The sequence below is a fragment of the Anolis sagrei genome, chromosome 1 (assembly GCF_037176765.1).
Source record: "Anolis sagrei isolate rAnoSag1 chromosome 1, rAnoSag1.mat, whole genome shotgun sequence".
NCBI lineage: Eukaryota > Metazoa > Chordata > Lepidosauria > Squamata > Dactyloidae > Anolis > Anolis sagrei.
The window spans coordinates 331,890,109-331,905,757 of NC_090021.1; the positions used below are offsets into that span (position 1 = coordinate 331,890,109).

The window sequence follows — 15,649 nt, forward strand, 5'->3', positions numbered from 1 at the left end:
TTTGTATCCCATCCTATTCTCAACCTCTGAGAAGGAACTCAGGGCGACTTCCAACAATATAAAAACACCAATAAAAACACAATTACATAAAATGAGAATAAATATACATTTAGAATATTTGTATACTGCCTACCAGTATTAAAAAACTCAAAAATTACAACAGCAAAACAGCAGAGAGGAAACAATCAGGCACATCTTAACACCACTCAACAAAAGATTCCCCCAGGCTCAGCCAGGTCTTCTAATGCTAATGAAGGTGGTCAGTTGAAACATTCACACCTAGCTCCAGCAGAGAAGAGCTCTTTGCCCCACCCCAGTCATTCCACAGATATATAAACCCATATTCCTAATTCCAACAGACCTCACAACCTCTGAGGATGCTTGCCATAGATGCAGGCGAAACGTCAGGAGAAAATGCCTCCAGAACATGGCCATATAGCCCGAAAAAACCCACAAGAACCTAGTGATTCCAGCCATGAAAGCCTTCGACAATACATTTAGAATAGTTCGCCAGTTTTAAAACATCCTCCAAATCAGTCCAAAAAATGCAGTCAATAAAATCTCATCTACGCCAATAAAAACCATCTATTCTGCAAAGGTTGGTCCCACAGCCAAGTTTTAAGTATCTTGTGAAAAGTCAGGTGGGAGGGGGCAGATCTAACCTCTTTAAAGAGGGAGTTCCACAGCCAAGAGACCACCACAGAGAAGGCCCTGTCTGTTGTCCCCACCAAACGCGACTGCGATAGTGGCAGGACCAAGAGCAGGGCCTCCCCAGATGATCTTAAAGTTCTTGATGGTTCATAGGGAGAGACACATTCGGACAGGTAAAGTGGGCCAGAGCTGTTTAGGGCTTTACAGGTCAGGACCAGCACTCTTGAATTGTGCTCATCTTTTCATGCTCTTACATCCCACCTTTTCCCTCTTTTTCTCATCTGGTGTCCAGAAGGGTCACCAAAGCCACTGACTACTTTTTCCTTGTGGTCATCAGCACAGTGAAAAAGGATGGATCGTGCCATGAGCTCCTGGCTATCAAAGGTGCCTCTGCTGATATTGGATAGTGCCCATGAACAAGTAGATCCAAGCCTAGTAGATCTGTTAAGATTTCAAGAGGTCTTGGAGGATTTTATGGCTGGTATCACCAACAACCATCAAGAATGCAATGATGGCAAGACGAAGGGAAGTGGATACAAGGCCGGGCTGTAGCACAGCAGGGAAATGGATAAAGGGCACAGCAGGATAACCGCCAGCTGCAGTAAATCTTGCCAACAGAAAGGTTGACAGTTTGAAGCCCAGGTCAGGGTGAGCTCCTGGCCTTTAGGGCAACTTCTGTCTACCTAGCCGTTTCGAAAACACCAATGTGAGTAGATAAATACATACCACTTAAGTGGGGAGATACTTAAGGCACCCAGAAGGAAATGCCAGAAAAATGCCGGTGATTCGATCAGTGAGGAAGTTTGCGAACAAGGCAAGTGGAGCAACAGCATCCCCCGTGGCCTTCCGAGCACAGCCTCCAAGATGCCGAAGATGGGAAAGGTTATATATACCTCTATCTATGTACGGTTAGTGTAAAATGGCACTGAATGTTTGCTCTATATGTGATCCACTCTGAGTCCCCTTCGGGGTGAGAAGGGCAGAATATAAATACTGTAAATAACTGTAAACATGCATGTAGCCGGGGGGGGGGCTATAGGGGCTTCACCCCCCCTCCCCGAAATTCTCATGGTGGTCCACGAGAAGGCCTTACTGGTACATTATTTAAACTGTTATGTTTATTAATATCATGATCTGATCGCCATTCTCAATATATCCCATATGCATGGGGGTATTGGGGTAACGATACAAAAGGTTTGCTAGGGTAGACCCTCTTTCACCCAGACTCAGCCTCCCCTCCCCTCTCCTCGAATCAAAATCCTGGCTATGGGCCTGACCTGTGCCATCTGCACAACAGCCTCAACAACAACAAATGTGCTGAATCAACAACATCAGTGTGCTCTGAGCAGACCTAAAACAGGCTAAACTGTGTAAATACACTCTTATTTTATGAAAGCTGATGCTATCAATGTCATTCCCGAAGGTGCTACAAGATTCTCTTGCATACTGAAATTCCAGACTAACCCGTATATATGTCACTTACATAAGTAGTCTCCAAGGTGATACAAGTTCCCTTTGCATACTGATATTCCAAGCTAACCCATATATATATATATATATATATATATATATATATATATATAACAGTTACATAACTGTGGGGGTCATATCAAGAGTGAAGCTGGAATCAGAAAATGACAGTTCTAAAACTGGCCATAAAACTTCAAAAGGATGGTTTAGCAATGTCTTGTTGTACCATCCTTGTATGAGATGTTTGTGTGGAGTGTCTTTACAGAAGCAGGAATTATGTTTCCCTGGATGCTGAAGATGGCATTGCTCATGGAGCTTCAAGTATAGGTGCATTTGGTCAAAGTGTTGAGTCTTTATATCCAGGCACTACAACAGTGACTGTTCTGTCACGCGCTGGGCCTGTAAACAATTGCCTTTAAAATAGGACATGCAACTTGAGCCCAGCAGGAAGCCAGCCCCCCCCCCCCCCCCCGAAGAGTTCCCAAGGATTTTCCACCACAAATGGTCTTTAGATGGCTTGTGAAGTATAACAAAGTCCTTTATTAATGAACAATCAAACAGAAACTTCTCTTGTTTTCAATAAAGTTAAACAAATGCTTCCAGGCTTTTATGCAACTGGTGGCTTCCTAATCATGTCCACGAGGGACAGGCAATGGTCTTCAATAACTGTTTCTTTACTTTAAAGGAAAATCCCTTTTTAACTTCTCTCAGGCTGACTGTAATCTAAGCCTTACTGATGTGGGCTCCGCTACCGGGTCGAACTCCATCTCGAGCACAGAGTGGACCCTACCAGTAAGGCCAGTAGATTCTCCAGCTGGAGTTCTTTGGTCTTCCAAACTGTTTACCCTCCAAAATTCCTCAAAGCTTTAGGGCTGTTTCCCTGGAAATCTTTGGATGCTCTTAAGACTATTCTCCCTGGAAAGTCTTAAGGGTGAAGCTTTTGTACAGGAGAAGCTTGTACACATCCTCTAAATTCGCTTTCCTTACTGAGACTAACTAAAAATGGCTCCCTTCCCTTCCCAATTGCCCTGAACAAGGGGCAGAACCAAAACTTAACGATGATGGACAGGTGACTTGCAATATGACTGCAACCAATGGAAGCCACCTTTCTGCAGAATCCCTGAAACCTTGGACTGCAAGCAAACATTTAATACAAAGCAAATAAAGTTGGGGCTCCTGGTACAGCCGTACCAGCACAGTGACAGTGCCAATGTCTGAAACAATAGACCAATCGAGTTCACCTGCTTTGTGGTTTGATGTAATAGATAGATACTGCCTGGTCAAGATTTCCGGAATGGGGATTTAGTCCTTTTCTTTTATCAATTTGCTATTTGGAGACTAAGGAACTATGATGCTCAATATCCTTTGGTACAATTTCCAGAATCCCATAGGCAGCATGCCGAGTAAAACATTTGAACATCTGTGCTCTTTAGTGATTTCCTATTCCTTAACAGGTTTTTTTTAATAGGAGCCTTCAAACTGTGGTAATTTCAGTAATTTCAAATTGATGACCACGGTCCTTCCTTTTCCTGTCTCTTCAGTTACAATCTTGGAATGCAATATCATTTTATTTAAGGGTGTGGATGACGCCACACTATGTACATGAGACGATGTGGGTAAATTAAGTCTCTTGTTGGTTAACTTACTGACCTGTGGCTCTTCCCTAGAGAATATAATGTGTTGGTAGCATTAGAACTACAATCTTTGTGTGATGCAAGCCAAAAATGGAGGAAACAGAACTGCCACTGTAGGCAACATTCCTTTGCTTGTTACACTGCATCTATGGGAATTTTTTAAATTTTCACTTCTTTGCAAGCAGGCTTATCTCCTAATAGCTGTCAACTAAGGGGATGGAAGAAGAGAAGCATTTGCAGCTGCAGAATTTGTAAAGCCTGGAACACCCTCATTTCCCAATCTCCTTTACAGCAGTCATACAATGTCCTGATCTCTAAATCCTGACAAGCAAAATTACTGTATGATCACATTAAAAGGAGGCATGTTCTCTGGCCCAGGAAGAGGAACTAGTGTAGGACAGAAAGCAAAGCATTTACTGTTCCCTTCTCAAAATGCTTATTTGTTCAGTGGAATCAATGCTCAACTATCTCACAGGGAACATAACAAGTTACATTAAGAAACATCTGCAAGCATATGTTTGCACCCAGCATATGTTTGCACCCATTTGATGGTACTCCCTGTTGGCATCCTACTAGCAATTACATTTTTACTGGGTTGCTATGGGTTTTCTGCGCTTTACAGCCATGTTCCAGAAATATTCTTTCCTGACATTTTGCCCACATCTATGGCATACATCCTCAGAGGTTGTGAGGTCTGTTGGAATCTAAGTGACGTTTATATATTTGTGGAATGACCAGGGTGGGGAAAGAAGTCTTGTCTGCTAGAGATACATGTGAATGTTGCAATTTGCCACCTTGATTAGCATTTAATGGCCTAGCAGTTTCAAGGCCTGGCTGCGTGCTGCCTGGGGAAATCCTTTGTTGGGAGGTGTTAGCTGACCCTGAGTGATTCTTGTCTGAAATTCCACGGCTTTTTGAGTCTTGCTCTTTATTTACTGGCCTGATTTTAGAGTTTTATAATACTGGAAGCCATATTTTCTTTATTTTCATGCTTTCCTCCTATCTGTTGAAATTGTCCACATGCTTGTGGATTTCAGTGGGCTTTTCTGTGTAGTCTGACCTGGTTACAGTGGTTGAGCATGTCTGTGTTCTCAAATAATATACCGTGCCCAGGTTGGTTCATTAGGTGCTCTTATGGTTGGCTTCTTTGGTTGAATTAGTCTGCAGTGCCTTTCATGTTGCTTGATTCGTGTTTGGGCAATGCAGCTACGTTGGGTGGTTCCTAAGTAGACTTGTCCACAGCTACATGGTATATGGTAGACTCCTGCAAAGGTGAGAGGACCATCTCTATCCTTTGCTGAACATAGAATATGTTGGATTTTCTTCATGGGTCTATAGTTCGTTTGTAGGTTGTGTTTCTTCACCAGCTCCCCTATGCAGTCAGTGGTTCCCTTGATGTTTGGTAAGAACACTTTTCTCTGGGTAGGTCTTTGTCTTGACTCTTGTGGTTTCTTCTTGGTCTTGAAGCTCTTCTGATATCTGTGGTGGAGTCTCCATTGGCTTGGAGAACCTGGTTTAGGTAGCTCAGTTCACTTTGGAGGAGGTGGGGTTTACAGATTCTTTTTGCACGGTCTACATTTTTTCAATTTGGTAGGAAGAAGGTCAAAACAATTAAACCATACTTACTTACTTACTTACTTACTTACTTAGGCAATCCCTCATTGTCCGAGTAAGATTATCCTCCAAGTGTGGTGTCCTGGCGGTGGGTACATGAGTGACTGTGGAGCCCTATTCTTGATCCGTATGTTCTCCTGCAGTGCGGGCATTGGTTTCCAGGTGGAAGGTGGTCCTGGTCAAGGTTGGCTTGACATGCCTTCCCCTTGGCACGTTTCTCTCTTTTGCCCTCCATTTATGCCTCTTCAAGTTTTACAGCACTGCTGGTCACAGCTGACCTCCAGCTAGAGAACTCAAGGGCCAGGGCTTCCCAATTCTCGGTGTCAATGCCACAGTTTTTAAGGTTAGCTTTGAGCCCATCTTTAAATCTCTTTTCCTGTCCTCCAACATTCAATTTCCCATTCTTGACTTCGGAATAGAGCAACTGCTTTGGGAGACAGTGATTGGGCATTTGGACAATGTGGCTGGTCCAGCGGAGTTGAGGGCGGAGGACCATCGCTTCAATACTGGTGGTCTATAGTATAAGCATCTCCATGTAGTACTATTACAGTGGGCCCTTGGTATCCACTGGGGTTTGTTTCCAAGACCCCAACAGATACCAAAATCCATGAATGCTCAAGTCCCAGTATATGCAAAGGCATCTTTTATTTAAAACAGCAAACTCAAGGTTTTCTTTTTGAATTCTAAAAAAAGTGCTTTCAAGTTGTTACAGCAGAATTTATGAATATGGAGGAATGACTGTAAATACACCCAGTTGAACCAAATCAGCAGAGAAGTCAGAATAGAGACTGCAAGTGTAAATAAGTCAAAGAACAATGTTGGAAGAGTCTGGCTCAGAAGATTTCCAAGATGATCAGGGGAACAGCCTGTCTTCATTGATTGAGTAAATAACCACACTGTATTAATAACAAAAGCAGCAATGCAAAAACACATTCAAATACAGGCTCTGCACTACTGTCTCTACGGGACAATCACTTCTGAGCTGCCATATGAAATCTGCTCAGATGACACTATAGACTTAAGATGGAACTCACAAATACCCCCAAATGTTCAAATACTGTAATATGAAAGGTTTTTGCTAATATATGCAACATAGTAAACACAAAGAGAACCTTCCTGGATAAGACTTCATAGAATCAAAGCATACCATTATGCAAGAACAACTGTTTTGTCTTACCTCTGGAGTCCAGGCTGAGGAGCTGTCAGTAGCGTCATTCCCTTCAAATCCTTGATTGCTAAAAGCTGTCTCCATTTCTAAGCTCCCTTCAGTTTCCTGGCGGCTGAGGCTCGGCTTTGCACCAACCTCCATTTCGGGGTCCTTCGTTTGCCCTGAGCCTCTACTTTCTGATGCAGTTCTTGAATCGAATGATAGATGGTCATCTTCATGATAAGAGAGGTTGTCTTGGTAACTCAGTTGGCTGAACCCATCCAGATCTAACACATTTCAAACATAGAAGAAAAAAAGATCATTTTTGGAAGGAGGATTAGTATCACCAAGGGGGTTGTTCATGTTTTAATCCACTGCAGTCCTGGGTCTGGAAGTGATAACTATGTGTGAGACAGATCTGTGAATTCCTGAGGGTGAAAGCATTATGTAAAGATGCCTCATTCCAAGCAAACAAGTTCCTAATGGCTTCTTCTTCTTACTACACTACCAGTGGAGCTTAGTGAGTCCTCTATCACTGGGGTAGTGAATTCACTACAGGTTTTAATTCTTTCCCCCATGCTTTTTAATATTTACATGAAACCACTGGGTGAGGTCATCTGGAGTTTTGGAGTTGCGTGTCATCTGTATGCAGATGACACCCAACTCTACTACTCATTTCCACCAAACTCCAAGGAAGCCTCCCAGACCCTGAACCAGTGTCTGACTGCTGTGATGGACTGGATGAGGGCCAACAAGCTGAGGCTTAATCCAGACAAGATGGCGGTCCTCCAGGTCAGTCATGAGGCCAGCTGGGGTATTGCGTGGCAACCTGTGCTTGATGGGGTTACACTTCCCCTGAGGACGCAGGTCCACAGTCTCGGGGTCCTCCTGGATTCAGCACTGATGCTTGAGGCTCAGATGTTGGTGATGGCTGGGAGGGTCTTCACACAGTTAAAACTTGTGCACCAACTGCGACTGTACCTCAAAAAGGCTGACTTGGCCACAGTGGTCCATGCCTTAGTTACATCTAGATTGGACTACTGTAACACGCTCTACCCATGTAGAGTGTGTTACAGTAGTCCAGGCCGTCTTTGAAGACAGCCTGGAAATTGCATTTAGTACAAAGATCGCTTGTCAGATTACTAACTGGGGCCAATTATAGGGAGCATACGATAGTCCTACTAAAACAGCTCCACTGATTGCCGACAAGTTTCCAAACTCAATTCAAAGTGCAGGTCATCACCTATAAAACCCTATACACTTCAGGTACAGCCTATATTTGAGACCACATCTCCTTCTACGAACTGGCACAGGCTTTGAGATCTGCTGGGGAGGCCCTTCTCTCACTCCCACCTCCATCTCAAGTGCAGTTGGTGGAGATGAGAGAGAGGGCCTTCTTGGTGGTGGCCCTCAGCTTTGGAATGCCCTCCCCAGAGAGATTAGATTAGCCCCCACTCTCCAAGGGTTTTGAACCAATTTGTTGACTTGTCTCTTCAAACAGACCTTTGACCTTGTTTAGGATCCTTAGATTGTAAGTCGCTCGGAGCACCTTGGTGGAGAGCGACTAATTAAGAAATAAAGTGAAGTGAAGTGAAGTGAAGTATTTGCTGTCAGCACCCAGGTGTTTCAAGGCAGTTAAAACATCTTGTGGACCAAAAATATGCTATTTCATTAAGTAGCTTTCCATAACCCAGGTAGATTCCAGATGCACTGAATAAGACCCTCCATCATCCCAAGTCAGTATAGTCAATGGGAAGACCCATTGCAGAAAGCTGCTCAGAATCAGTGGTTGTCAACCTCTGGTCCCCCATATGGTCTGGATGGCAAACTCCACATTAGCATATGATTAAGTATACCACTTGGAGCTTTTGAGGTTGGAACCCAAAAAAACTGGAGGGCCAAAGGTTGAGACCCTTGTGACACCCCAGAAACACACAGGGACATATCCTTTATCTGGTTGAGAAAAAGCAGAGATAGAAGGGAGATAGAAGAAGCAGCCAAAATTAATTGAAATAATGCTCTCCATAAAATTCTTTAGGGAAGGTCAGTTATTTATGAACGTTCCTCAGACTTTTCAGGAGTACTCAGTTTTTCAAACTACAAACCCTTTTAAAATCAATGAATCTCACAGTCTGTACTTAGGTACACTAGTTTTCCAATACGTTCAACTAGTCTCACTTCCAATGAATTTGGCACCAGCTCAATTCCACCTACTTTCTCTCAAAACAGGTGGACTTCCATGGGATTTCCGCCCAACAAGTAAGTGTACATAGGATGCAAGCAATATCTGCGGGCATGCCAATTCTGATGGCTCTGAGCCCCAACCAAATTGAAAAGAACTCAATGTACACAACAGATTGTAGCTCTAAATTAGAATGTATGTGTTTGATATACTTTTGCAGCACATAAGAGCATTGGGCAGAAAGACAGCTTTTGAAGTTTAAAATAAATAAGTGAAATGTTTTAGGTTTTCAGAATAGAAGTGTCTGTACAGTGAGAAGTCACATTACGCACGTCCTACACACAGTTTCTCCCCCTGATTCCCCTCACGACATACTACATGCCTTGTAGGTTTCATTTTCAGTGAGACAAAAATCCACAGCCAGGGAAAGCTACCTTTTTGGTCAACATTTTCCAAGAATCACCCATCTTAAGTATATACTGACCACACCTGCTGTGGGATTCTGGAAGCATTAGTCTTAAAACACAGCACTTCTACATTTCAGAATATGTAATGACACTAAAAATGCAGTTCAGGGGATTCAACTAAATCTGTAATTCCATATCCACTTACCTGGGAGAAAGCTCCACTGAAATAAAAGGGGATTACTTTTAAAAAGAAATACCTAAGATTACAATGTAAGTCCTGTAAACCAGCCACTTCAACAAACTAGAGAATGAATGCATTTAGAATCCAGTTTCTGCCTCCTGCAGAATTCTGGGATTTGTAGTTTAGGGAAGAGCCTTTAACAGCCTCACTAAACTACAAACCTCAGAATTCTGCAGGAGGCAGAAACTGGATTTTAAGTGGATTTATTCTCTAATGTGATGAAGTACCAGGATGGTTCTTTTTTTAGTGTTCTGGAAGCTCATTACAGGATTCCTCAATGAGAAATCCAGATATAGGGACAGCTTTCCTGAAATATTTCCTCTTGCATTGCACAGCCAAAGAATGGAACTGAAGTATCTTCCATGATGCATGGTAAGGCCCAGTATAAATCAACAATGAATTATCTATAACAATAACCTAGTCCCCTATGGAAAGATCTCTGCAGCTTTGTTTCTTTGTTGATGTGAATACAGAGGTGCATGATAACAGCAATCAATTGCTGCTATAGTCCATCCAGGTCAGACAAAACTTCCCATGTGAAAGGACATGCTTCTCCACTGTGATTTTACATACAGAATCTATACAAGTCATAGGAAGATAAGTCTGCACACCAAGATCTTGAATTTCGTTTCTAGCAGTAGTATTCAAAACATTCTGCATCCTTCATTCCAGACAAATCCAAATGCATTTCTGAAGAAACAGAAATCTGCCTCTCTTGGTTGTGATTTATTCTCAAAGCAAACCATCTCTCTTTTTCTGTTTTCTAGACATTTTTGGTTAATATACCTTCACATTCAGAGATCTCAGAACTGTACTCTTCGTGATTGGACAGCAAACGGTTAAATTTTGGCCTCCGCTCCAATCCTGCTTGGGTTCCTTTCTCGGAAACTCCTGAACGAAAGCTTTGCGAACGTGAAACAGAGATCTCGAACTGCTTGATCACTTCATCGTCGCTGTCTGAGGATGTTGTTAGGTCTTCATCCTCCCCATAGCTGTTTACTGAGAGAAAAGAGTACACACACACACACAACATGTATGAGCTTTTGTCAGCTCATCAGGGAGAGCATCGTCAAAACCACATGTTACCAGAACAACTCATAAATCCACTGAGTCTTCCAATGACTCTTTGGCCTCCTGAACTTCTTATCTTCTTAATAATGCCTTTATGCAATCAACAAGATTGATTCACTTTTCTGTCATTTTCCATTCCTTTGGATCAGAAACCCATTTTTCCTCCTTTTGATCCATGAATTTAGGATGATTGCAGTGAGTTTTTTTTATTAAAGTTTCAGTTGTTTTGGTTTTTTTCTAAAGTTAGCAAACTGAATTTGGAACATTTCCAGCATTATCGGTAAACATGAACAACCGCTGACCCATTTTGGGCAACCAGCTTCAGATCTTGAAGGAAAAAGGAGAAAGAGTAGACTATATTCCCAAAGCAGAGCCATGATTCTTGAATTAATGATGATATGTAATGCAAAACATCACTTTGGAGTCACTTTTGTCCTTCACTTTACCATTCCAGCAGACCATGGTGAATAGAGGAATGGATAGATGAATGGATGGATGGTTGGTTGGTTGGTTGGTTAGAAAGGTGGAGATATGAAGACATGGATGGTTGGTTGGTTGGTTGGTTAGAAAGATGGAGATATGAAGACATGGATGGATGGATGGATGGATGGATGGTTAGAAAGATGGAGATATGAAGACATGGATGGATGGATGGATGGTTGGATGGGTAGATCCGAAGACAATCAGAGAAACAGGCATGCAATTTTAACTGCTGCATGGTTCAGGCATTTGCCGAATGATCAATCACCTATTATTAATCATTTTTAATTGTTAAGGTGCACAATATCTAAAGAAGATTTCCTGGGGAAGGTATCTTGATCAACATCATCTAACTTACATCATGCATATCCAACATATGCTACAAACCAAGAGAACTGTTTTCCCACCCAGACAAGGAACCAATATCTTTGGACTGCCATGGAACTATTTCCAGGTCAGTCACCACTGAAGATTGATTTGCCATCTCTCCATACTGTAAATGTAGATGATAAAATTCTGGCATGAAAATTCCACCAAAGAAAAATAAAAATTAACCTAATGCAGTTTTTGAAAGCCCTGTGCACTTCAGATGTGACATTATTGGGGACACGAAGCAACCATGCTTTCACCCCACTGCCAACTCAGTAGAGCTCCAAGATCCCAACTGGTACTAAGGAGAATGTAGACCCTGAGTAGACCTATAATAAGTATAAGAACAGTTCAAGAACCCAACTCTTTAAAAAAAAAGCAAGCTGTTAAGTAGCAGATCTGTCTCCCTTTCCCTTTCCATATATTTACAGATTGCTGAGAAACTCCTGCCAGATCTGTGTTCTTTTATTCTCTGGGTAAGCAATACAAAATAGTAACACACTTGACAGCTGGCATGTTTACATGCTCAAACACTCTCTCACTCTCGCTTTCCTCCTCCCACACATACACCAAATGTCCTTCACACCCACTGCTCCTCCAGTCCCATGAGTTCCCAAAGGAAAGCTTCCTTCTGTTCTGTTCCTCCTTCCCATACAGATGGCTAGGAAGACGGGGATGCGGCACAGCACCATACTGGTCTGATCACTACAGTTGGAAAACTTGCGGGAATATTTAGGCAAATGCAGTGGAAGTGTGGTTCTCTTATTTTCTAACTCCCCTAGACACATATTTTTCAAAACCCAAATCCAGTATCTAGTTTCATCTACAGTGGATTCATTAAACAGGATTTACATAACTGTTCATATACTGCTCAGCAACTGATTTCAGTTCTTCTCTAGCTAAGATTAGCAATCAGTTTTAGATCTAAGACCCAAGCCTCTTAATTTAATTTATATATACTTCTCCCTACCATAAAGACCATGGTACCTCTCAATTACATGGAGGTTATTTGATCCCTAGAAGGTTATGCAAACAGAGCAAAACCAGGTCATACTAAAGTGGAAAATATGGCTTTTCTTGGAAGAATCTGCATCTACCATCCAAGAACAAGTCTACTGAAGAAGAGAGAGACATTAAACCAAAAAGGATCTATATTACAAGGTATAGCAGTTTTATTCTGCTTTTAATGGCCATGTCTCCATCTTCTGGAGTGCTAGGATTTATACATTGGTGATATTTAGAGTTCTTTGCTAGAGAGCTCTAACATTATAATTCAGAAGGGTGGATTGTGTTGAAAATGTAGCCATGACAAATACAATCGTACCAAAGTGTGAGGTGTAGACAAACACTCCGAGAGACAGGGGTGTCTTCGAGAGACAGTATTTCCCACCTGTTTGCAATTTTCTAACTTTACATAAAGTTAGAAAATTAGAAAATCAGTTCACAGATTAAAAACAGGACATGAAATGCAAAGATACAGAATGGGGGACACCTGGCTCAAGAGCAGTATGTGTGAAAAAGATCTTAGGGTCCTCGTGGACAACAAGTTAAACATGAGCCAACAATGTGATGTGGCGGCAAAAAAAAGCCAGTGGGATTTTGGCCTGCATCAAGAGGAGCATAGTGTCTAGATCTAGACTCCTACCCCTCTATTCCACCTTGGTTAGACCACACCTGGAATATTGTGTCCAATTCTGGGCACCACAATTCAAGAGAGATGTTGACAAGCTGGAATGTGTGCAGAGGAGGGCGACTAAAATGATCAAGGGTCTGGAGAACAAGCCCTATGAAGAGCAGCTTAAGGAGCTGGACATGTTTAGCCTGAAGAAGAGAAGGCTGAGAGGAGATATGATAGCCATGTATAAATATGTGAGAGGAAGTCACAGGGAGGAGGGAGCAAGCTTGTTTTTTGCTTCCCCGGAGACTAGGACGCGGAACAATGGCTTCAAACTACAAGAAAGGAGATTCCATCTGAACATGAGGAAGAACTTCCTGACTGTGAGAGCCATTCAGCAGTGGAACTCTCTGCCCTGGAGTGTGGTGGAGGCTCCTTCTTTGGAAGTTATTAAACACAGGCTAGATGGCCATCTGTCAGGGGTGATTTGAATGCAATATTCCTGCTTCTTGGCAGGGGGTTGGACTGGATGGCCCATGAGGTCTCTTCCAACTCTATGATTCTATGGGTTCTACATGTAACATCAGTGTAGTCCAGTGGTTAACAACCTGTGGTTTGTGGACCACTAGCGGTTCCCAAGAATGACAAAATAATCCACAGACTCACCATTTCTACACCATTGCCTCAAAACCACGCAGCAATGAGAGCAACTGGTCTCGCGAAACCCTCTTATAGAGCTGAGGCAACAGTGATGTCGGAAGGGAAGGAGCTGACTACCCACAAAAGATTACTACTACCACATCAGCTCTAGATTATTAAATATGGTTTTCTGTGGGCAAGCAGATGGTGACTACTGGATGGCATATGTTCTGTATCAGAAACTAGAGCTGATGCGGTCCTTCCAATGAAATTTTCTGAATCAGCACCCCAAATAACCAAACCTAATCTAAAGTTGACCAAAAACTGATTCGTAACCCTTTTACAATAATAATAATAATAATAATAATAATAATAATAATAATACCTTTATTTGTACCCCACTATCATCTCCCCAAGGGACTCGGTGCGGCTTACAGGAGGCAAAGCAAAACATCAGCAAAAACAAAAACAACAGCAATACAAAACGATAAATGAAACTCATAAGCAAAAACAAGCAGTAAACATTAACAAAAGCACAACAATGCTTAAAAACCTATGGCTGGGCCAAATGTAATAATTAATTTTTTTTAAAAAAAATAATGCTGAGTATGACCAGGTGAAATATATAACTAGGATAGAATTTCGGAGAGGAAAGGGGTGTGCAGACAATCCTAGATCATCGATAAAGTGCATTTAGGGACATATTGCTGGGAGTTTCCTTATTCTGGTAAGGCACACTGGAACAACCATGTTTTCAGACTCCTCCTAAAGACTGCCAGAGTTGGGGCATGCCTGATGTCCTTGGGGAGTGAGTTCCAGAGTTGAGGGGCCACCACCGAAAAAGCCCTCTCCCTCATCCCCACCAGTCGCGCTTGCGATGGAGGTGGGAGCACAAGCAGGGCCTCTCCAGAGATCGAAGAGATCGTGTGGGTTCGTATACAGAAATGCGGTCATGAATGTTGGAGAGAGGTCTCTAGTCAAAGTGGTCCCTGGTCAAAAAAAAAAGGTTGACAACCACTGGTGTAGTTAAAGCTTATGGATGAGTTATGGATGAGGATGAACATACAACCTAAAAATAGATGGGAAGGCAGGATGGCTGGCAGGCTACCCATGAATTTATTTCTAGATATTGAAAATATTTTTCACGCTTTTCTTTAGCTCCATTTGGAAAAGTAATGCTGATGCAGCTGCCATGTGACTAGCTTTTGCTTCCACTGAGCAATGCCTCTGTTCCATCCATATCTTTGAACTGCCTGGCATCAGTCCCACCGCTCTCCGATATGTTCATCTATATGCTTTGTTTTGTTCTGCACAAATTACTCAAACGTGGCAGAGAAGTGGCCCACCAAATCTGTTGACTGGTGAAAACTGCTCTTCTATAGATCATGTGCTAACATCGGAGTCAAGGTCATATTATCCCAGAACACTATTTTGAACACAGGGTCAATTAAGGTTATCTTTCAAATCAGAGTTGTGTTTATACCTCTGTATTAGTCATACTGCTTACTAGGCTAACACCAGACATTTGTATTTGGTACACATGTACTGGAACATGTTCACTATTAAAAAGAGAGCTGAATGGGGATACATAAGCAGATACGGTCTATCTAGAACCTAAAACATATTTTGCAAGACAGTTATCTAAGTCTACCCATCCACTAAGACCCCTTTTACACAGCTATATAAAATCCACATTATCTGCTTTGAAGTGGATTATATGGCAGTGTAGACCAAGATAACCCAGTTCAAATCAGATTTTATATCAAGCCAGACCACTCCTCCATCTAGTCCATTACTGTCCACTCAAACATCTAACTGCTTTTAAAATGAATGAAACCCTGCCTTGGTAACCAATATTTTACTATTATGGACCCAATTCTACTACTGAGCCACACACCCTTCCTTTCAAGATATAGAATCAAAATAGTTGAGCTTAAGTAGCAACAGTTTTAAATAAACCACCTTGACTTCCAATTTGAGGAGAAAAGCAGAATACAGTACTACACCTGGATCCAGAGGATGTATTATTGGACTTTGTGTCGATATGTGAAACCACATAAAATATTAGCAAATCCTATTGAAATGAAGAACTTCCAGCTAGAGAATACTGAAGAGTTACTGGAGGATCT

The 15,649-nt window shown here is 42.1% G+C and overlaps 1 protein-coding gene across 3 annotated transcripts in view; it reads right to left on the reverse strand.

Annotated features, from left to right (window-relative positions):
- SYT16 (synaptotagmin 16) overlaps positions 1–15,649 on the reverse strand; it is a 113,716-nt gene that overhangs the window by 19,388 nt on the left and 78,679 nt on the right. For 2 of the 3 annotated variants that reach the window (XM_067463053.1, XM_067463050.1), the window contains exon 3: positions 6,547–6,803. In XM_067463053.1, coding sequence (XP_067319154.1) covers positions 6,547–6,803 — 257 coding nt within the window. Of the gene's footprint in view, positions 1–6,546; positions 6,804–10,132; positions 10,346–15,649 lie in introns of all 3 variants that reach the window. The other variant, XM_067463052.1, reaches the window with a different exon arrangement.